Source organism: Liolophura sinensis, chromosome 8 (assembly GCF_032854445.1).
Source record: "Liolophura sinensis isolate JHLJ2023 chromosome 8, CUHK_Ljap_v2, whole genome shotgun sequence".
In the NCBI taxonomy this organism is placed as follows: Eukaryota; Metazoa; Mollusca; class Polyplacophora; order Chitonida; family Chitonidae; genus Liolophura; species Liolophura sinensis.
In genome coordinates, this window is record NC_088302.1 from 55,444,260 (window position 1) to 55,468,084 (window position 23,825).

At 40.3% G+C, this 23,825-nt stretch overlaps 1 protein-coding gene across 2 annotated transcripts in view; it reads left to right on the plus strand.

Annotated features, from left to right (window-relative positions):
• Window positions 1-23,825, plus strand: part of LOC135472822 (THO complex subunit 2-like) — a 44,180-nt gene that overhangs the window by 9,631 nt on the left and 10,724 nt on the right. The window contains exons 10-34 of one of the 2 annotated variants that reach the window (XM_064752508.1): window positions 1,534-1,706; window positions 2,038-2,239; window positions 2,489-2,649; window positions 2,922-3,023; window positions 3,324-3,408; window positions 3,604-3,697; window positions 4,163-4,243; window positions 4,837-4,933; window positions 5,441-5,558; window positions 7,093-7,272; window positions 7,619-7,783; window positions 8,268-8,330; window positions 8,816-8,910; window positions 9,230-9,356; window positions 11,880-12,021; window positions 12,511-12,668; window positions 13,035-13,163; window positions 13,938-14,069; window positions 14,307-14,375; window positions 14,784-14,899; window positions 16,280-16,355; window positions 16,885-16,978; window positions 17,288-17,381; window positions 18,151-18,431; window positions 18,895-18,938. In XM_064752508.1, the coding sequence (XP_064608578.1) occupies window positions 1,534-1,706; window positions 2,038-2,239; window positions 2,489-2,649; window positions 2,922-3,023; window positions 3,324-3,408; window positions 3,604-3,697; window positions 4,163-4,243; window positions 4,837-4,933; window positions 5,441-5,558; window positions 7,093-7,272; window positions 7,619-7,783; window positions 8,268-8,330; window positions 8,816-8,910; window positions 9,230-9,356; window positions 11,880-12,021; window positions 12,511-12,668; window positions 13,035-13,163; window positions 13,938-14,069; window positions 14,307-14,375; window positions 14,784-14,899; window positions 16,280-16,355; window positions 16,885-16,978; window positions 17,288-17,381; window positions 18,151-18,431; window positions 18,895-18,938 (3,078 nt within the window). The remainder of the gene's footprint in view (window positions 1-1,533; window positions 1,707-2,037; window positions 2,240-2,488; window positions 2,650-2,921; window positions 3,024-3,323; window positions 3,409-3,603; window positions 3,698-4,162; window positions 4,244-4,836; window positions 4,934-5,440; window positions 5,559-7,092; window positions 7,273-7,618; window positions 7,784-8,267; window positions 8,331-8,815; window positions 8,911-9,229; window positions 9,357-11,879; window positions 12,022-12,510; window positions 12,669-13,034; window positions 13,164-13,937; window positions 14,070-14,306; window positions 14,376-14,783; window positions 14,900-16,279; window positions 16,356-16,884; window positions 16,979-17,287; window positions 17,382-18,150; window positions 18,432-18,894; window positions 18,939-23,825) is intronic. The other variant, XM_064752509.1, reaches the window with a different exon arrangement.

The window sequence follows — 23,825 nt, forward strand, 5'->3', positions numbered from 1 at the left end:
TAACTGACACTACAGAGGTGTCAGCACTGAAGTGCCATGCTGTAGATGTAGGTAACTGACACTACAGAGGTGTCAGCACTGAAGTGCCATGCTGTACATGTAGGTAACTGACACTACAGAGGTGTCAGCACTGAAGTGCCATGCAGTACCTGTAGGTAACTGACACCGATGCCTAATGTTACGGTATTGAAAACAGCAACAGAAAACAGACTCAGTGACTCAATATTACAATGTAAACAATGCTTTATAGATAAAATGAGACGTACAGTTTTACAGACAGTTCAACAACAACAACATAAAAAAAACATACACATCAGTATTACCGGTCTTTAAAAGTTTCCAGTTCACCTTTGCATCCCAAGGAACGTATTCCAGGAGATCCAACGTAAAGACCATGGGATAAACACACAATTCACACACGTCACAAATTGTCCCAGTCAGGTACTTCGCTAGGTTAGCGAACGCGAACACTGTACACAGGCTACACAGAACTGGAACAGTCAAGCCTTTGAATGACGTCACACCCGCAGAGCACAACACAGGGTAAATCCAGGCATGGAGGTATAATCCACTTTAGAACAGTCACAGCTCCCGCAGAAACTCACAAACGAGCCGTTCAGAGACGTAGAGTAATGTCACCTTGTGGCAGTACGAACGTCCTTTGCAAAACTGAAAACTTCAGTTTAGAGTCCGTGACGACCTTGTCGGTCAGGTGAGGTCAGCGTGTTAAACAAATTACACAGTCAACACTGTATAATCATAATAAAGATCCGAACACCAATAAACGTGACTTCCGCAGAAATTCACTTAAACCAGACATCAGTACAACTGTGTTACACGAACGGTGCCGGCATAGAAATCTGTCCTCCCAAACGAAACTGGGATCACCAGCTCATATCAATATAATGGACTCGATACGAGAGCGTCGCACACTCTCATGGCTCCCAGTGGATGCAGCAAAAATACCTCCTCTCTGCACAGAAAACACGGCTTATATATGTTCCAGGTGGATTCAACTATTCTTATACACAGAATTAACAGCCAATGAAATAAACGAAGCATTGAACAAGGTGCTTTCGATCCAAGTCCAAGTCCAAGTAATGTTGCGTAGCTCCAGAGGTAGTTCAAGGATATGACTGTAGGGTTTTTAAATACCAGTCAAACACCGAGACCATTGTGGACCTCAGTGTCAGTTATGTGGGGTTATTGTACGTCTGTGTGATTGTACAAACAAGTTAATATGAAAAGTATGGCTGCATGTTTATGGCTCATTAGTATGTGGATTAAGATCCTTGAAAAGTGCAGGAAAACAAGACTATTTAAATCCTTGAAAGTTTTGGGAAAAGATTTTTTTCAGAAGTGTGGTTCTACCTTTGTTTGTATCTGTATCATCTGTATTATGGTGATTTTTCTGTTCTAAAATTAATAAATCGTCAAATGCCATGTTATTCAACATTACCTTGAGGGTTAGATATTTGTTTCCTCAGACATGCCTCACACATATATTCATATTCTGTTGTACTTATATTTCAGTTTGAGAGCAATCAGAAGCTTGGATTGATCAAAGCTCTGATAGAGGTAGAGGATTGGCCTAACGCCAAGTGTATCATGGACAGAATGCCTCCGTTCTTTGCATCCTCTCACAAAGCCGTGTCTGCAGCTCTCTGTTCTCTGATCCATGCCATCATGGAGCCCCTGTACAGGAAGTAAGTACTTCCTCGGTGTTGCCAGTGTGCTCATTCATGGATTCCTTGGCCTGAAATGCTTTGTAATTCTGGGTTTCACCTGTTCTTTACATCATATTATACCTATTTTCCCCTTAAATCAGTTCAGACATTAATTCATTTCTAAAATGGAAGTGATGTATGCGATGCTGATAGGTAATGTAACAACAACAAAGATGTAAAACCATGTCTTGCAATGAAGCAAAGCACTAAATTTCAGAAAATTTTTATTCTCTTCGTACACCAGGATTTGTGAATAGTTCTAAGATTGTATTAGTACAAACCCGTTCAGACATAAATGGTTGATCCTCAGGCACACAGGTCTTCCCAGCTCTGTATCCAGGAAGAGGATGAGGGATGGCAGTCAGCAGCCATTGGCTGTGGGGTCCATCAACTCGTATCAGGGTTTACACAGACAAGTGTTTCCCATGCTCAGCTACCTGGGGCCCAGTCTACACAATGATGTCCTCCTCATTGCCAAAATCATCCGTCTGGGCAAGGCTTTCATGAACATGGTATGTGCTCAACATGTTTGACCATAACTGATGAAATAAAATGTCTTTGGGAAGTACTGCTTGAGACTTTTAGCTGTAAATTTCAGTCTCCTTCAACAGTGTGAATTGCCATGCCTATGCTAGCTATGATTTACTGAACTAATAAAAACATGTGTTCATTTCCTCTGGGACTGACTGTCGTGTAAGGCATCCATCAAAAGAACAGACAAATGACAAGTTGGTGTGTGATGTTTGGTATGGGTGTTTCAGAGGAGAGATGGGGGTATATCCCCAGAGGATGACCTGGCTTACTATGGGTTTCTCACCATGCTGGATGAGGTGATCTTACCCAGCCTCACCCTGCTTCCCTGTAACTGCTCTATCTCAGAGGAGCTCTGGAGTCTTCTCAAACTCTACCCCTATGAGCTCAGGTATGTGTTCTCATGTGTTACAGTACTAAAATCTAATTAAGTTAACACAAGCAAGAATAATGTAAACAGTGTTCGGATAAACTGGCTTTTGTGGTGAAATGGTCATTGTATAGGACATGGAACCCTGGTCAGGAAGACAGGATGGAAAAGTGTAGTTTTGAAGACTGCCCAAAAACAAACCTTTGTGCAGATGTGAATCTTACTAATATGGTTATTTGATAGTTATGAATGTAATTAATGAGACTTTATTTATTATTATTTCTGGCTTTCAGGTATCGCTTGTATGGTCGGTGGAAAAATGAGACATGTAACGTACACCCTGCCTTAATTCGGGCTAAGGCAGACTGTCTGGACAGAGCGAAATACATAATGAAGTAAGTCAAAAGTTCTGCTGATACAGGTGGATGTAAGCTTTCTTGAGGTGTAATAGGCTGTAATGTTAAGGTTACAACGAGTTAATTAACTTGAAAGTCTGTAGTGCAGTATGCATCTGATCATGTATCCTTGTCTTTATAAATAGTTACCATAATATGGTTACCTGGTGAAAGGGGATTTCCCCGCCTTTTGCCGTTAATCTACCATATGACAACTTGTCTGTTGTGTATAAAATTAGTGTTAATGAAGTTCAGTGAAATTTTTTTTAATTATTTTTCGTATTATTTGAATATTTTCAGACGTCTTGCTAAGGAGAATGTGAAACCCTCAGGAAGGCAGCTAGGCAAACTCAGTCACAGTAGTCCCGGTACTGTGTTTGAATATGTAAGTTACAGCTCTTAAATACTTCAGCTTTGAAGGGCCATAATTTAAGTACACTGACCGTATAATATAATATTGCTGCAGCTTGTCCTTAGCATGAATTTCAATCTTTTGAGGTGAGTTTTAATTAGATTTTGGTTGGATGATTTTATAACTGACGTGTATATCCCTTCACTATATCTTACTTTCTGTGTCCAGGTGTTATCACAGATCCAGAGATATGACAATTTCATTGGCCCTGTGGTGGACTCAATGAAGTTTCTAACATCTCTGTCCTATGACATGTTGACATGTATCCTTTAACCTGAAATGTTGACATCTATGCTGGTAATCCTTATTTGGGATAAATCTTTTGGGATGCATTGGTAAGCCAGAGTCATTCCTAACCAATTGTTGAGTGTTGTGCAGTAGTAGATAATAGTACTGTGCTCTGTCAGGTACTTGGCAAGGTGTGCTGTTTTCTTTCTGGCATAAACCAGTTATCATATAAGTGAAAACCATAAATGCCAATCAAATAATCGAGTATGGTAATTATAATAAAAGATTTACAGCATAGAGAGTAAAGGCAGATCAGTGAAGACAAGAAGCAGTTAGAAATTTTGAAGCAGTTAGAAGCAGTAACGTTCTTTTAGGTCACATTGGCAAAATCATTATATGCGTTTCAAAAACCTGGCGATTTGTGTGAGTATAAATTGAATGATGACTTTCTAAGTTGATGTGTAGATGATGTGCAGTTCTGACCTTAACTTTACTAAAGACTGTATCATTGAAGCCGTGGCTAACCCAGAAAAGGAGCGTCTGAAGCACGATGACACCAATATATCACTGTGGTTACAGAGTAAGTAGATTCGAAGAAGTCACATGGCCCATTGTTAACATGTGGTCAGGTCCGTGTCGATTTAACAGAAATAAATCAGTAATCTGTTTGCAATTGTTAATACAAATAAATAAAGTTATACACATTATGATAATACAGATTATCTGTACGATGTGTAAGAGAATTAGTGGTAATAAGTCAAGATCTATCACAAGAGGGAAACTCTCTATGTACGATGTGTAAGTAAGAGAGTTAGTGGTAATAAGCCAAGACCTATCACAAGAGGGAAACTATATGTACGATGTGTAAGTAAGAGAGTTAGTGGTAATAAGTCAAGACCTATCACTAGAGGGAAACTCTATATGTACGATGTGTAAGTAAGAGAGTTAGTGGTAATAAGTCAAGACCTATCACTAGAGGGAAACTCTATATGTACGATGTGTAAGTAAGAGAGTTAGTGGTAATAAGTCAAGACCTATCACTAGAGGGAAACTATATGTACGATGTGTAAGTAAGAGAGTTAGTGGTAATAAGTCAAGACCTATCACTAGAGGGAAACTCTCTCTCTCTCTCTCTATATATATGTATATGCTAAATGCTAATTTATGTTTCAGGTTTGGCCAACTTTGCTGGGTCCATATGTAAAAAGTACCAGATTGAGCTGACAGGAATGCTACAGTATGTAGCCAATCAACTGAAAGCAGGCAAAAGGTAAGTGCCTGATTTACAGTTTAAACCTGTGGTAATTGATTAAGGATCACAGTGAAAATGCTCTTTGAAATGTTTTAAAATTTCTGAATGTATAAATTCTGGACTAGTCTTAGTGACGATTTTGAATGTGTGAAGTCTAAGCTCTTTATAAGACATACATATACATTTACTTCTTGGTGATATCTACTAAAGACACTTTAACATGTTGTGGTGTTTTTGAGCGAATGCCATATTCATCAAAATTGGAACGTATGAAACGAAGTTGATTTTGCTTCCGTTCAGCTCATCTCATTTGATCATCTATACTACACATCTCAAAGTGTGAATCTGGTATATTCCTTACCATAGAAAGTTTCTGGCATTGCCTGATAACTGAGGCATTAACAGATGTTCAGTATCTTCTGCCCAGCCCTTAAGGGCAATAATGTTCAGAGACTGTTCATGTGACAGCCATGGCCATGACCAATAGGGTTCTAATACTTACAGCTCTGTGTGGTTGTGTTTTAGTTTTGACCTGCTGTTGTTGAGGGAGATACTACAGAAGATGGCTGGTATAGAGATCTCTGAGGAGATCACAGATGACCAGCTGGAAGCCATGTCAGGAGGGGAGCTTCTCAAGCAGGAGGTGGGTGGCTTTTCTCCAAGCTCTTCATAGTCATGGGGTACCAAAGAACATTTTCTTAGATTTTCCACAGATGACAATGTGTCACGACTCACATTTGTTCATTTCCGCAGTGGTCATGGTAACCACATAGCCATTTTTCTTATATATACTTTATCAAGAGTTATGATCTCGTGTCCGGGCTATGAGGCCAACTGTTTTCTGCGTATGGTTTTAATTTTTGTTGGATATCTTCACGCATGTTGATGTGTCGTGACTCATATTTGTTAATTGTGGCTGTTTGCCATGGTTCCCAGATGGCCAGTTTCCCTATATACACTATATAGATAGATATGATTTTGTGCCCGGGCTATAACTCCATTTGTTTTCTCTGTAGAGCTTTAATTTTGTTGGACACATACATAAACAGATGATGATGTGTCTCGACTCACATTTGTCCATTCTTTGCTGTTGTCATGGCTACCAAATTGCCATTTCCCTATGTATACTATATAAATAGATATGATTTCCTGTCCAGGCTATAGCCCCAGTTGTTTTCCACATGGTTTTAATTTTTCATGGATATATAGATACACAGATGATGATGTGTCACGACTCACATTTGTCTAGTTTTGCTGTTGTCATGGTAACCAGATAACCATTTTCCTTATATATGCTGTATAAATAGATATGATTTTGTGTCCTATCTACAACTCCAACTGTTTTCCACACAGAGGTTTATTTTTTGGTATATATATATATATATGTATAGATGACGATGTGTCACGATTCACAATTGACCACTTCCATGGTTGCCATGGGAACAAGATAGCCATTTTCCTTCAATGTACAATGTAAATAAAAATGATTTCGTGTCTGGGCTTCAACTCCAACTGTTTTCCACACAGAGTATTCATTTTTGGTGGACACATCTGTCCACTTTTGCGGCTGTCATGATAACCACATGCCTGTCATCAACTCCCGTGAAGATTCCCCTTAGGGGTTATATTCACCACAATACTGCTGGTATTTCTTTATACATTTCAAACAGATGCATTTGTTAGGGTGTATGCTCAGCTGACATCAGAGGCCTTTTGTGCTCACCCAACATCGGAGGCCCTCTATGCTCACCTGACATTAGAGGCCTTCTATGTTCACCTGACATCAGAGGCCCTCTATGCTCACCTGACATTAGAGGCCCTTGGGCGGGATGCACATTGGCTTTATTCACAGTTGTGTAAGCTCACCCACCCAAGCTAATCTCTATTGAGACGTTAAGTAGTTAGGTGTTTGATAGAATTTCCATTAGACAGTCAGTTAGTGAGTCCATAACCCGTACGAATTTGTCAAAGCAATGTGTACTTGTTTGTTAGCATCTTGAAATTTACACTTCGCATTAGCTGTTTGTTGGACTTCTCATGTCATTTCTTTTATGTCTAATAATATGACTCAAACACTGGCTGTATCCTGCAATAAAGCTGCACTGTATTTCATTTACATCGATTTCATCAGTGATGATGCTGCAGTTATTGTATACAGGCATGTGATTATTTTACAGGGTGGATACTTCTCTCAAGTGAGGAACACCAAAAAGTCGTCCACAAGGTTAAAAGATGTATTGTTGGAAAATGATTTGGCGTTGTCTCTGTGTATGCTGATGGCTCAGCAGAGGGATGGGGTGATCTATCGTGAAGGCGAGGAACGGCATCTCAAACTTGTGGGCAAACTCTATGACCAGGTAAGTGACTGTCAGTCAAAACATTTGTTCTAAAATCTTCTGTTTAGCAACACTGTAAATCTGTGATTTGTCTTGCAAACCTGTAAGTTGACGGACAGGTTTATGGGTGATGAAAACCGGTGCGCCCTGAGGAAAGCACCACCCTAAGCCAGATACATGAGAGCCCCCTTATTTAAAGTCACAGCCGACGCGTGATTTACATTAGAGAAATAAACAATATTTATACTATATATATATATATATATATATATATATATATATATATATATATATATATATACTATTTTGTATGTGTTTTGATGTTTTGCAAAAGTTTAAATGGTAACCACCTGTGTTTTATGTTTAGTGTCAGGACACCCTGGTGCAGTTTGGTAGTTTCCTGTCCATGCAGCTGAGTACAGAAGAGTTTGTGAAGAGGCTACCATCTATAGACATCCTGGTGTCTACATTCAATGTCCCACCAGATGCTGCATTCTTCCTCTCCAGATCTCTGTACACGCATGGAATTGCTGTGAGTTGTCTCCCTTTATCATTGTCAAGTCTCGATTACCGAATATAATGTCATTTGGTGGAGATATGTCCCTTGTAATAGCATCTCAACTTCCCAGTAAGATTTGTCACCAACTCTTTATCTTTAACCTGAGTTAAAGAAAACTTGCTTTAAAGTTTTTACAAATTTTAAACATCCAGATCAGCTTCAAAATGAAAACTGTTTTGAAGATCCCGATCACTGAGTGGAATATTTATCAATACCGGTATTATTTATGTGTACATTATTCTGTGTAATGAGCTTAGTGATCTAGCCACACAATGCAGTGAATCAAATTGTCACAACATATGTTGGTGTGATTATCGGTTATTTTTCAGTAATGAAATGGAGTACCTGTACATCTGTACCCCTGTTTATATTCAAATTGGAGTACAAGGGCTTTGAACCTTTGTTTAGCTTCTGAAAAAGAAAATTCCTTCTCACACCTTTTTTGTTTTTCTTGCAGACAAAGTTTGATGAACTGAAGAAAATTGACAAAAGTAACAAGCAAACATCTAGTCAGCAGAAGGTATGTATTTTTTTTAATATCTTCAGGTTTAGAAACAAGTGATGAAAGATGTAATTTTTAAGATACAACAATTTTTGTATTCCATAGGCTACTGCTTTGATTATAATACGGAAAATAACTTGGACCTTAGAGGGCTGGAGTAAACCTTGGTGTCGATAATGGAGACCGCTGAAGCAGTGTCAAGACGAAGTTTTACTGAACTTTTGAAAAAAAATCTTATAAAATGTTTAATGCCACTGCAAGATACTTCGAATGGTAGTCTTTCAGTGAACATAAACATCAGTCAGCAGCTGTCTTTCCCTTTAAAAAAATTTGGTTACAATTTTCCATGTAAAAATAAATATTTTGTGAAAGGAAGCATTTTTTCTTGCATGTTCAGCTTCGGAACCTTACCAAAATAAAGACATATTTCTGAAAAGTTTGTATAACAATGTATGAAAAAATGAAGTAACTAGGGTATTATAGTGTGACCTTTTGAAATGCAGTTGCAGAGATACTTGGAGGCTGTAGAGTCTGTGATGAGTCCTGTTGTTGAGCTGGTCAGACCGTTGCACACCCCCAAAGTCTGGGATGATCTCAGGTAGGCCTTTCACACCTCCTTAGTGATCCTTAGTGATAACTTCCTATGGGCCTTTAAATCAAAAATATTCCATGAACCAGTCATACACAGTGTCGGGCATTAGTAATAGGGTTACTTGCCTAAGTCATCTCAGTGAAGCAGCTCTAGATAAACGAGCGGTGGAAATCTGTCCTGCAACATGGACACACATTACATGCACAACTTAAGATTCCTTTGTCATCATTTGAGTGAAAAATTGTTAAGTATGACGTTAAACCCCAAGCACTCGCTCACTCACTCACTGGCTTACTCTACAATGGGATCTTGTTTGTGTTTTCAGCCCCCAGTTTTATGTGACATTTTGGTCCTTGTCCATGTATGATCTGTGCCCCCCTTCTACCATGTACGAGAAACAACTACAACAGCTCAAGTCACAAATTGATGCCATAGAGGACAACAGAGAATTGGTGGGTTTCAGCAAGATATTGTAGTCTACATGCTGTTCGCTGTTGTTTGAGTTTGTTATCTAACTCAAATAAACAACATATAAATGTACTTTACACTCTTACTTTCCACATTGAAAATAACTATGAGACTAGATTTTTACTGGTGTGTGTCTGTGATATACGATGGTCAGATTTATACCATTGCTCTTTGCTGTCAACCTCGCAACTGAATTGACAAGAGCTTGATTTGAACCTGCGACTTTTTCGTTCACCAATAACCTTGGTGAGAATAATGCTCTAAGCTACAGGATTTTGACCAGCCCGGATAGCACAGCTGGTAGAGCATAGATTCAGGATCAATCCTGGGTCGAGTCACACCTAGGACTTTAACCCTTTCCAGACTGAATATATTTGCATAGATTAAAGAATTAACTGTATGCATGGAGTCTTTTTAATGCAGGAAGGCTATTATAAGCTTGCTTGCCAAAACCTATACCATTCCTGAAACCCTGATATTAGGACTACATGACTCTGAACAGACTTCTCCAAAGGAGTGGTTTTTGGTGGTTTCCATGGAAACCAAAATCACTGATTTACTAAAAATCGCGATAAATGGGTTTTTTCTGGTTACAGGGAGGAGATAATGGTCAGATAAGTTCATATTGTTACTTTTATATTTGTGCTTCAAGTGTTTTATGAGAAAATAAAAGTATTTTTCAACCTTTTCCTATTTATCTCACACCTGAGCAGGTCATTACTGAACACTGGTTACCAAGTATCGCGACAAGGTGTCACATGTGTACATATATTTGAAACAATGATACATGTACATACAAGTGAAATAAAGTGGTAGATACTCTACATGCATACAGTGTATAACCAGTGTATATGTAAACAAAGTAAATCAGGAAGTAAGTTGACAGGAAATTTTATTGCCATGGAAACGGAATGTACCTGAAATGGCATTGAGCCTCACAAACCATCGATAGCATGAAGATCATATTTCAAAAACTGATTTATACTTGATTTGGACTCATTACAAAGTACAGACCTTTCAGTGTTTCCAATAATCTTTGTATTTATGATAGACAGCATAACAGTTTCTGTCCTTATTCAAACACAGGGCAACTTTACACGTGTCACAGTAATAATGTGATCTGTGTCTATCGGTATTGTAGGACTTTCCGTTGGCCACTTTTGGCTGAGCACCACTAACACAAGTATTACCACTTCTGATAATTTTCTCATTACACACTCTACAGTCACGTCTCTCTTTAGTGTAGACAGGCAGGTGTGTGCCAACCTCCTGCAGCCTATGTACCTCAGTAGGATCTCCAATCGATGGCCTACCCTTTTTCTGCCGGTATGATCGGCCACCAATCAAAGGCTTGGCAAGTTCCATTTTATAGGTCAAGTATGGTATTTTTTTCATTCCAAACTTTTCACGAGTGGCAGATTCAACAACATAAGAAGCCATGTATCATGTGGTTAGCTGGGTTATATTCATGTTGCCAGTCAGCATCATTATTGGGCTGTTCAAAATGTACTCCAACACGCTGTCCGTTGTCCTCTTCCACGTCCCCTGCCACGCCCCCTGCTGCGCCCTATGTCCGTATGGCCATTTACCTGTCCCGTAGTATTCCTATTTACTCCAGTTACCTGGGTATTATCATCTGTACTGCCATCATATGAAGTGTCAGATTGCATTTCGTAATCGCTGGAAACCTCAGAGTCAGAATCCACGGAATAGTCCATTTCCTGATAAATAGGCTCAATGCTCACACCTGAGCACCCATTCTGCACCGGTAAGACACCTGGATTGCTCACCGGACCGTCAAATGTTGTTGTTGTACTGCCGGAATTGTCCTCCGAGTCCGATTCATCGGAGCTATAATCACTTTGTAACTAGTCACAGTCATACTCCCATTCGGAATCTAAAACCGCGTCAACAGCTTCCTGGGTATTTAGTAACAATCGCCGCGTCGCCATGTTCATGAATCAGGATGAAAATCCAGGTAAAAACAGTGAAAAGCTCGACTCAGGTGGCTGTCACACGTCTACATGGGAGCCGCCATTACTGCTAGACATTTCAATTGTGCTAACCCCCCTCTAGGGCCAATTCATTAGTGGGTCAAGTAAATTAAACAAAACCACGTGTTTACCGGCCAAATTTGGCCGGTCCGTCTGGAAAGGGTTAATAGAGGAAGTTGTGACTTCCTGACTTCACGTTCAGCATAAAGGGGACAGTGCAACAACTGGTTGACTTGTATCAGTATAATGGCTCGGGAGGGGCGGCTTACTTGCCTTTGGTAAGATGTCTCAGTGAAGCAGTACTAGATAAAAAGAGCGGTCGAAATCCGTCCTGCAACAAGGAGGCACATTACATGCACCCTAAGGATTCCTTCGTCGTCATGTGACTGAAAAATTGTTAAGTACAACGGTAAACGCCAAGCATTCATTCACTTACAGGATTTTGTTTTTCTTTAGCTGTGTCTTAAGCCAACTGCGCCTCAACTTTACAGCTGGTTTTATTTATTACTCTAGCCCCAGGGTAAGAAGAAGAAAGAGAAGGAGCGGTGTACAAGTCTGAAGGACAAGCTGCAGGAAGAGGAGAAGCGGCAGAACGATCATGTGGGTCGCGTAATGGCAAGACTTAAGCATGAAAAAGACACCTGGTTTCTCTCCAGTAAGTCAATTTCTCAGTCCTCTCATTTTTACATCTTTCTCAGTGATCAAGCTCTCACGTCTTTCACAGTGTGGGCCCTGTGGTGACTAAGCTCTCACATCTTTCACAGTTTGGGCCCTGCACTGGCTGAGCTCCCACATCTTTTATGATGTGGGCCCTGTAGTGACCAGGTGCTCTGGTATTTAACAATGTGGGCCTTGCAGTGGCCAAGATCTCACATCTTTCACAACGTGGGCCTTGCAGTGGCCAAGATCTCATATCTTTTACAATGTGGGCCTTGCAGTGGCCAAAGAACTGGTTCCTCTCCAGTAAGTCAGTTTCTCAATCCTCTAATCTTCTCACAAGGTGTAATGACCAGACTCAAGCAGTGCACTGTGAACTCTGTGTAGAGCATGATACTGTCACTCCTTTAGTAACTGCTGACCGGTTTTGATTAAATGTACCGCAGATTATTACTGCCTAAGATAATATTTTGTTTTTTGTCCACAGGATCCACAAAGAATGAGACGATCACCCAGTTCCTGCAGCTATGTATCTTTCCGCGCTGTTGCTTCACTGCCAGTGATGCTGTGTACTGTGCTAAGTACATACAGATACTTCATGATCTCAAGACCACCAACTTCTCCACCCTCATCTGTTACGACAGGGTAATGCCGAGAATAACAGTCATTCAAACATACGTTAAATGACAAGCAAATAAACGTCATAAAATGTTGCCAGTGGTGCTGAAACTTGCATTCTTCCAGTAGGATATCATTTTATTTTCCAAAGAAACCTCAAAACATTCTCCTAGGATCAATGGAACTCTCAGAATCAGGTAAAATGTATGACTTGGTCATGGGGGGAAAGTATATGTTATATAATCTCCTGTGAGATGAGTTGAGATGCATCATAGTCTTGCAGAAACTGGTTATTCATAGAAAATGGTTCATCAGGTTTCATCTATTTAAGAATTTTGTTCGTTACTGTTTTCTTTAAGAAGTATTTCATTTTAAATTCTTTCCTTGTTTCAGATTTTCTGTGATATTACCTATTCGGTGACAAGTTGCACTGAAAATGAGGCTCATCGTTACGGGAGATTTCTTTGTGCAGCCATGGACACCATTATGAGATGGCACAGTGACCAGGCACTCTATGATAAGGTAGGTGGTAAGGTTTCAGTTCTAACTCCATGTACATGTAGACAACACTCTGTATAAATAGTCGCCGTACAACTTAAGCTGAAGAATACAATGGCTTTCACTGCATATTATAGATTTATTTATTTATTTCATTAGTGCCTTACACCATACTCATGAATGTTTCACTGATACATTGACCAACATTTGCATATTTCAGGGTATATCAGCATATGTTGATGTATGTGTACACTGTTTCTTACCCTATGGTAATATAAATTCTTCCTTAATTTCTTGGGGGGGCCTCCGTGGCTCAGTTGGTTAGCACGCTAGCGTAGCGTAATGACCCAGAAGTCTTTCACCAATGCTGTCGCTGTGAGTTCAAGTCCAGCTCATGCTGGCTTCCTCTCCGGGCGTACGTGGGAAGGTCTGTCAGCAACCTGCGGATGGTCGTGGGTTTTCCCCGGGCTCTGCCAGGCTTCCACCCAGCATAATGCTGGCCACCATCGAATAAGTGAAATATTCTTGAGTATGGCATAAAACACCAATCAAATAAATTATTTTGTTTTAGCCCATATATATGTAATCCTAGCAGGAATGTTGAGTTCCTTTTTTCTCATACGAATAGACCATCTAATCAGCAACATACTCATATCTTTCCTTTTTGAAAAGGTTGTTAAACACGTGTAATATTCTACTTACAACACTAGTCATATCTGTCTCAGCTTTTAGAAGAATTAGGGTATTCTGTATGTGATTGGTTGTTTCACATGGTGGCCGTTGTGTTCATTGATTCAGGAGTGTGCGTCCTACCCTGGCTTTGTGACTGTGTTCAGGAAGGGGGCAGAGGACAGTAACAACAAGGCTGACCAGCTGGACTACGAGAACTACAGACATGTCTGTCACAAGTGGCATTTCAGAATAACAAAGGTACAGACTTGGTGCTAAAATGTACCTCTTGTTGACTGCATTCAGGACCAACCACTTTCGAATTAGATCCCTTATTTCACCATGTTGAGTTTCTAACATGCAGAATTTTGCTGGTGGAGTTTGGTCTACCTCTAAGCTTAGGCTAATGAATACATGCTGTGGAAGCGTTGTACATACATATGTGCATACTATCATATAAGGTTCTGTGACACTGAGACATGTTGTGTTATTTTTCAGGCGATGGTGACTTGCTTAGAGTCTGGGAACTACATCCAGATACGGAATGCCCTCATCATCCTGACAAAGGCAGGTTCTTCAGGGGTGATGTTAGGCGAACTAGCGGAGGCATTTCTGCTGATTTACTCTAATGTTGACACTAAGTGTACATTGTAGTACTTTGTATTAAAAATAACAGCTGTTTCATAATTTTCTTAAGGCATGTGTTTCATTTTTTGTGTCCTGAACATATATGTATTCTTACCATTGAATGGATGAAGGAAAACTTCGTTATAAAGAGAGGGTTACACAATCAAAAGTACATTTTGTTTTTCATTGATGCCCTCTGCACATTAAATGATCACGTAGAAAACAAACACTGAGTAATACATTATTTACCAAACATTTGTCAGAACAAATTGTACATGGATTGAGTGTGTTATTTTGCCTCTGTCTCTCACAGATGGTCCATTGATTTACTTATGTTGTCTTTGTCAGATTTTACCTCACTATCCAAAGATATTACAGTTTGGCCAGGCTGTAGAAAGAAGGGTGGACAGGCTGAGACAAGAGGAGAAAGAGAAGAGGCCAGATATATATGCTCTAGCCATGGGGTAAGACAACAGCACAAACCTTAATGCCGAGGTATATACGCTCTAGCCAGGGGGTAAGACAACAGCTCAATCCTTAATGCCGAGTTATATACCCTCTACCCACAGGGTAAGACAACAGCACAACCCTTAATGCAGAGGTATATGCCCTCTAGCCAGGGGATAAGACAGCAACACAAGCCTAAATGCCGAGGTATATACGCTCTGCCCACAGGGTAAGACAACAGCTCAACCCTTAATGCTGAGGTATGTACACTCTAGCCATGGGGTAAGACAACAACTCAACCCTTAATGCTGAGGTGTATACGCTCTAACCACGGGGTAAGACAACAGCATAACCCATAATGCCGAGGTATATACCCTCCAGCCACAGGCTAAGACAACAGCTCAGCCCTTAATGCTGAGGTGTATACGCTCTAACCACGGGGTAAGACAACAGCTCAACCCTTAATACTGAGGGATGTACGCTCTACCAACAGGGTAAGACAACAGCTCAACCCTTAATGCCGAGGTATATACACTCTACCCACGGGGTAAGACAACAGCTCAGCCCTTAATGCTGAGGTGTATATGCTCTACCCACGGGGTGAGACAACAGCATAACCCCTATTGCCGAGGTATATACACTCCAGCCACAGGGTAAGACAACAACACAACCCTTAATGCCGAGGTATATACCCTCTAACCACGGGGTAAGACAACAGCACAATCCTTAATGCCGAAGTACATACATTCTAGCCACGGGGTAAGACAACAGACCAACCCTTAATGCCGAGGTATATACCCTCTAGCCAGGGGGTAAGACAACAAGACAACCCTTAATGCCGACGTATATACCCTCTAGTCAGGGGGTAAGACAACAACACAACCCTTAATGCCGAGGTATATACCCCTCTAGCCAGGGAGTAAGACAACAACGCAACCCTTAATGCTGAGATGTGTAAGCTTGTTAAATTGTGGATGTCTTCAGACAGTTTTCTGTACAAATTGTAATGTTTTGCTAGAGGACAGCTGTGTTAACTTGAGTAAAAAACTCGCAGTGATCCAGGAGTCTCTCACCAATGCAGTCGCTGTGAGTCCAAGTCCAGCTCATGCTGGCTTCCTCTCCGGCCGCAAGTGGGAAGGTCTGCCAGCAACCTGCGGATGGTCGTGGGTTTCCCCCAGGCTCTGCCCGGTTTCCACCCACCATAATGCTGGCCGCCATCGTATAAGTGAAATATTCTTGAGTGCGGCGTAAAACACCAATCAAATAAATAAATAAATTGAGGAAAAAACCGAATTGAGGGCGTGGAAAGCCATTAAGTTTTACTCTTTCTAGTCACAAGATCAATGCAGTGCATTATTCAGTAGATTCGGACTTATTGTGATCATCATTATCTTCAGGTATTCTGGTCAGCTAAAGGCTAAGAAATCTTCATGGGTTCCAGAGAATGAGTTCCACCTGAAGGAGAAGGACCAGGTAAGGCTGACAGATGATTACGCATACGCCTTTTACTTTGTCACATGTTATCCATATTGTCCTGCAAAAAGGAGGCACATTACACTCCTACATTCCTTCGTTGTCATATGACTGAAAGATTGTGAAGTATGACATTAAACCTAAATCATGCACGCACACACACTTTAAGAATGTTTTTAACAGATTTCTTGAATAGAATTACTGTAATTCTTCAAGCATTTCGCAAGTTTGCAAAGTGTTTATTCAAGCAAAGCATGAAAACATTCCTCTGTGGTGACTGATAAAACTGTACTTTTTGTGAAGCCCTGAAATTGGCCAACCTAACCAATGTAGTTTTGTCTCAAAATCAAATTTAAAATTTGCATAAATAGTGCTGAAAGTTACTCTTTCAATTGTGTAAAGGTTGAGGAATTTGGATAAATGCCTTTAAATATTAAACTCTAAAATTGGACTTATAGACCATGTTGATAGCTATGGGTAAGTCCCCATATGATGCCGTTATTTAAAATGCTCCTGTTTTTGTTGTCAGCAGAAAAATCAGGCCAAGGCTGCCAATGCTAAAGCTGATGCTTCAAAGACACCTGCTGTAAAAGAGGCTGCAGCTAAGTGTCCTGAAGCCAATGGTAAGTGAAATCCAAGTAACGTCAGTATTTTGTGAGCCAGCTTTGAGTCGTGTGATGAAACTTAATATAGGTATTATTTTACTGTGTGTGAAAGGTACTGACAATTAGGTCTGGCTGAACTTAGTAAGGATTTTGAAACAATAGCCCTGTTCTTGTAATTTATGCAAAAGACTGACAGGGACGAGTTAAGTCCTTGATAGAAGCAATTTAAAGGTACCCCAGCCCTTCAATAATCAATAAACAACTCAAGCGTGCATTGATAGAATGATGGCCGTCAAAATTGTTTTGTTCTTTTTTTGTCTATATTAGGTCATGCTGCAGAGTCAAATAATAAAGAGAAGAAGGATGGGAAGGCTCCCAGTTCAGTTGAAGTGCGGAAGTCAACATCAGAGACAGACTCTAGGTAAGGTAATGAAGCTGTAAAATATATGACAGGGTGGGCATTATTATGAGCATTTGCCATATGTGGCATGGTTTTTATTATTAATTTCTTTCTGACTGTATTATCAATATTCACACTGGCTTCTGTGTATTGTCAAATAGGCATCATTATAAACTGTCAAATAGGCATCATTATCAGATCTCACATAGGCACTATTATCAGCTGTCAAGTAGGCATCATTATAAACTGTCATACAGGCATCGTTATCAGCTGTCACACAGGCACCATTGTCAGCTGTCACATAGGCATCAATATCAGCTGTCACGTAGCCAGCATTATCAGCTGTCAAGTAGGCACCATTATCAGCAGTCACATAGGCCACATTATCAGCTGTCACACAGGCACCATTGTCAGCTGTCACATAGGCATCAATATCAGCTGTCATGCAGGCGACATTGTCAGCTGACACATATCCAGTATTATCAGCTATCATGCAGGCGACATTATCAGCAGTCGCTCAGGCATCATTATTAGCTGTCACATAAATGTAGACAGCATTATCAGCTGTCACATAAATGTACATGTAGACAGCATTATTATCTGTCACATAAATGTACATGTAAGCAGCATTATTGGCTGTCACATGTAGGCAACATTGTCAGCTGTCACGTACATGTAGGCAATATTGTCAGCTGTCACATAGGCATTATTATCAAGTTTCACATACATATATGCAAAATTGCTTATATAATCACAGTATTATCAACTCCCATTATGTGTGGTTTTACAGGCACAGTAAAGGAGACCGAGAGAAAACGCACACAAAGATTAGCAAGAGTAAGACGGATGTGCAGGCTGACGAGCGTGGGAAGCATGGACGAGACGATGACGAGAGGGTGCGGACCGTCAGGGTCAAAGAGGAAGGTCGGGTCAAGGTCAAAGAGGAGAAGGTTTTGCGTTTGAAGGAGGAGAGTAAAGAGCTGGATCGAGCGTCTAGTGTGGCATCCAGTGGCAGCCATGGGTCACAGCGTCGCAGTGCCGAACCCTCCCCCCACACAACTGAGGACAGAGGTGAGAGCACAAGGGCAGTAAGGGAACTAATACTTGGAATATTACATGAACCTTTTAAATATATCCTCATTCTCTCTCTATATTGTGTCACCCGCATAATCTGGGTCACCCGACAAACAGGTTATTTTCAAGATTGCCCTGCTAGCATTGTTCTGGTGTCCATGATGGTGATAAGTGGTAAATAGTGTTCTCGTGTTTGGTTCACTGGGCACGTCTCGTTTTACGGCGGTACAGTATCTGTCACACCCTGTGAAAGAAAGCCAGAAACTTGCCAAATGTCAGTGGTTCTCCAAGGATTCAGCCAAATTCAGTGCATTTTTTTGTTAAATTCTAATTGCGATCATCATATAACAACTAAATGAGACACAGCAAAGAAAAACAATCACTACAGTGTACATTGATATTGTATTAAATTTTTGTGTTAACATGCGGCTGTTATAAATATGTGGGTTTGTTTTTTCAGAGCCCAAAAGAAGGAAGATTGAAGCACCCGTTTCAGGTTCAAAGGTTAGTATGGAAGTGAACGGGTAGCCTTGTTGAGTGAGAAGACAGAGATGGGGGAAGCGTGTACTGTCAGAGGACCAGTGTACCAACAGACCTCCCTCCTCCCCAGATGGCTGCCAGTCCCTTCTGTGCAGCAGGCTTAGGGCTCCTAAATTTGGTGCTAATTCAGAGGTTGTGTGGGAAGTCCAGGATGGTTATCCTGCAGCTTACACGGGTGCTTGAGTAGGAGAGCTTTTCTAAGTCACCTGTCTCTGCACAACGGAATTATTGGGCGGAGCTACGTTTTTGTTCAAGTGTGGTGAATATATAAAGGGCCTGTCTTTGTAGTGAGCGGCGCCAGCGTCTGTCATGATAGAGTTACCATCCTACATCTTCCTCACGGGTCATGTGCAATACTATGCTTCATCAGTATTCACTTTGCAAGTATGAAGCAATGCCCCAAGTTAATAAAGTTGTCCTCCTGCCATCAACAGAATCCTTTGGAAATTTATTCCTCTCTGCGACCACAAAGTAATGAAGTGGTGTGGCTACCAATCTAGAGTGTCCACATCTTCCTTAGTTCTTCAGGTAAAGTGAGCTAAGGTGTTTGCTTGAGCTCCTGTGCTACATCGCTATTGGAAGACACCACATAGGCATGGTGGTATAACGTAATGGACATGGACTTTAGAATGTTAGTTTGTGATCCAATCCCGTCTCACAGATATCTTACAGATGCATGAATATCATAGACTTCAGGAAAATAGTGGAATACCTTACTCCCTCATGGATTTCTGGGATAAAAGTGGTGAAGATATCCAGGTCATCGCTGTCTTGCGGACATTTTCTGATACGTGCCTGCTCGTGTTGCTTATTTTCTGTATTTCTCTTTATCAAAGCATCTAATTAACCATGTTACATCACTACCGTTTGCCTGAGCTAATGAAGGTCGCACAAGATCAAAGGCTCCTGTTAATACTGGCTACCAATCTAACCCAGTTCCGCCTATCTAATTATGCTGGTATATTCAGGATTCCAGTCATTGCAGAATACTAACCAACCTTAAGGATTTCAACAGCCAATAAATTTCAGCTGCCAGGAAATTTCAAACAGTAGGAATTCAACATGCACCATGGGAGATTTTTAAAGCCCCAAGGGATTTGAGCTATGAAGATGGATTTAAGCGCTAAGAGATTTCAGCTGCCTGGAGTTTTCAGCTGCCTGGAGATTTCAGCTGCCTGGAGTTTTCAGCTTTAGGAATCCAGCAGATGAAAAGCCTGTCAACATGAGATACAACCAGAAGATCTGCGGGAAAGATGCAAGCACCAAAAATCTTCAGCATTCCAGAATACAACGATCTCTTTTTTCCAGCTGTTACGATGACCAGTCACGAAAGGTTTCCCACAAAGAATTCAGATCATCACGATTTCTGCCCATGTCGTCCCTCCAGAAATTTCTAGCTGTCCAGAACCCAATCTTTGCCTTAATATTCCCATCAGTCATGGAGGTGCAGCCAGCAAAGGTCCAGCCACCAGAGTGAATTCAGACCAATGCTCTGCTAGCATTCCAAAACGTCCAACAACCACCTTATCTCGTCAGCCATAGAAGCCCGGCAACCAAAAGTTCCAGCAAACGTATCCTGACCAACCCTCTTGTAGCATTCTGTGAATCCAACAACCACCTTATCTCGTCAGCCATAGAAGCCCGGCAACCAAAAGTTCCAGCAAACGTATCCTGACCAGCCCTCTTGTAGCATTCTGTGAACCCAACAACCACCTTATCTCATCAGCCATAGAAGCCCGGCAACCAAAAGTTCCAGCAAACGTATCCTGACCAACCCTCTTGTAGCATTCTGTGAATCCAACAACCACCTTCTTGCGAGTTGTGGAAGCCCAACGACAACTAAAATTCCAGCAAAACATATCAAGATCAACGCTGTTCTTGCTTTCTGATATGTCCTACCACCGCATTATCTCCAGGGCCAGAGAATTCCAGCCGTCTTGCAAGATTTAAGCCATTAAGACTTTGGCCGTCATCAGGTTCCAGAAGATAGTACTGATTCGTGCTCTCCATGAAAGGCCTTTCCCAGAGGCAGGATAGCCGGTTGTCCTGTCTCCTGTAGGTTTTGACTATCTGTTGGTTTCTTTTTATATAGTGCTTCAGGATTTTCGTGATGGGAAAATCATTGAATTCACAAGGATTTATGATTTCCCGTGTGTGCACTGCATATGTAAATCTGACTGTGATACCTCATGAGTTGTGCGTTTGACAGCTGGATTCTTGTGTGGTGAAGGATAGGAAAACTTCAGCATACATGAGATACACAATTATAATTCCTTCATCATACATCATATTTAATATAGAGGCATTGATCACCATTCTGATTATTTTCATTTCCCCATTTTTAGATGTTTTGTTTTTGTTTAATGGACATTCGTAATGGAATCGAGAAGGTCACATACTATAACATACCAAGTATGAAAACGGTTACCATGAAACAGGCTGTTGTCATGGTGATGAAGCTAATATCCCAACATTCCATATCCAGTGATAAGTTCATACTAAGGCAGCAATACATATCCATGAACATGTCATTCATTTTATTTATGATCAGTACATACACTGTGAAATAGTTTTGATTAAGAAGTTAGTGTATTAACTGTGGAATATTTAACCTCTGAATACAGCTTGGTGAATAGTGTTGTTGTGCTAACATCAAAGAGTGCTTAATCCTGTACATAACACTGTATATACACTCTATTTTTAAGTATAGTCAGAAAAGTATTCAACTTAATTAAATATTTTGTTAGGTATGAAATATTTGCATAAATGTGGAAATTTTAGTCAAACTCAAAGCATGACGTGAATGAAATCACAGTTTTGTGATGCCTGGCTTATAGTAGAGTGCCTGTATGAATGTGGTATGACAAAGTGTACGTGTGTAAACAAGACATTATGATTCTCATGAAGTATTACTGTGTGTGTTGAATGATCTCCAGGGAATACTCTTGTTACATGTAGTATAACAGGTTAGTACAGATTGGAATATTTACAATCCGCTGGCTGATGTTTGCTCATAATCTAGTCTAGTTCTCTTGGTCTACCGACTGAGGACTATGCCAGGTAGTGTGTAAATTAAAGATCTGCTTCCAAATGTTTTTGGGAGCATTCAGCCATTTTTGTCAGCCTTTATCATAATTTGATATCAAACATTGGCATCCTAGATCATCGTGACAAGATTGTGTGGCCACCCAGGTCCTGATATAATACTATTGGGATAATGGTGACATGCTGGCTACACTGGGTTCTCTCCATCATACGGTATAAATGCCCATTTTCCGAAATATGAAATTTTATTCTGGAGAAAGATGCAAAAAGGGAAATGTCCTAAAAAAAAAAGAGCTAAGTCATTGGACAGTATTGTGGCTAGATGTAGATCCAGATAAGTGGTATGCTTCCTGATCAGTATACATAGGGTATGTACAAAATACAAGGATAGATGTGACATCCTCCAGTGAGATGTCAGCCTGTTATTTCACCGTTTTATAAATACGGATAAAATATGCGTTTACACTGCAAAACATGGGAAACTGAAGGTAATTTCGAGTGACCAATATTTTTATCCTATCATTCTGTTTTATATGTAACTGCATTTATTTCATAACTCAGATTATTTCAGCAAATGGTTTTCATAGGCTGTTAGGCTTTACTCTTCTACAGGTAACTAATTGAAGGGCACGAAAAATGTGTGAAAGATACTGAAGGCAAATTAGAGTGCATAGTGAAAAAAATCCAAAGCAATATCTTTTGAATGTGGAGACTCAGCAAATGAAAGTCAAATTTCTGTGCTTGAATCAAAGCAGAGCTGTGTAGGTGATTATATGAGAATTGTGTTTGTGTGAAAAGTGTGGAAATGTCACATAATCATACCCTTGTTAAACAAAGCAGAGTGTATAAGGGAAAGATGTGATGATTTATTATATTTCCTCCAAATCAATTTTTGAAAATTAAAATCTATGAAAATCATTTGAATTTCCCACTGAGAATTTTTAGAATTAGTATTAAAAATAAAAACTGGCTGAAAATTTATACAAATGTTACCAGAAAGTGGCATTTACCTATCTCAGGCATGTAAATTTTATTTGGTGTTTTCACTTGATTGCAAGCTAGAACTGTTTGTTCAAATCCCACCTTGCACAGGGAATTTGCAGATTTCTACAGCCTTTGATCATTCGTGCAGTCAGACCGTCATTGATGACCATTGTCCTCCACCAAAGTAGTGTGCCTGTCTGTACCTCACATTATGGAAAGTTTTGTCAGCATGTTGCTCATGATTTGCTGGGTTTGGACATTCTGGTTTCCACCTCTCAGAAAACAGATCATCTTTGTATTGACACCGACCAACAATCCTTCAAATTAATCAGTCTTTTTAGAACAGCATTATATTCTTAAGCATACTATCTACCCTTAAACACATTTCTTTATGCAGTAAATTTGTATATTTCTGACCTCTTTGCTGGCTGAGTGGTAAGAGCGTGTGCCGTGAGGTCATACCACTGGCTGAGTGGTTAGAGCGTGTGCCGTGAGGTCATACCACTGGCTGAGTGGTTAGAGCGTGTGCCTCAAGGTCATACCACTGGCTGAGTGGTTAGAGCATGTGCCTCAAGGTCATACCAAATACACTTGTTACTGCCTAACTTGGCGAGTGGTTAAAGCAAGGAAACTATACTGGTTGGCCCAAATATATATATACACACAGTAAGTGAGCCCTGGAAAATTCTTAAGTAACTCAAGCATACATGCATACATTGTATATATCTGACAAAAAATTTACTACTAGTTTCAGTTAACCTAATTTATTACTTTTGGAAATTGAAAACAGCACCTCGAACAGAGGTGGAACTTTGACAATGT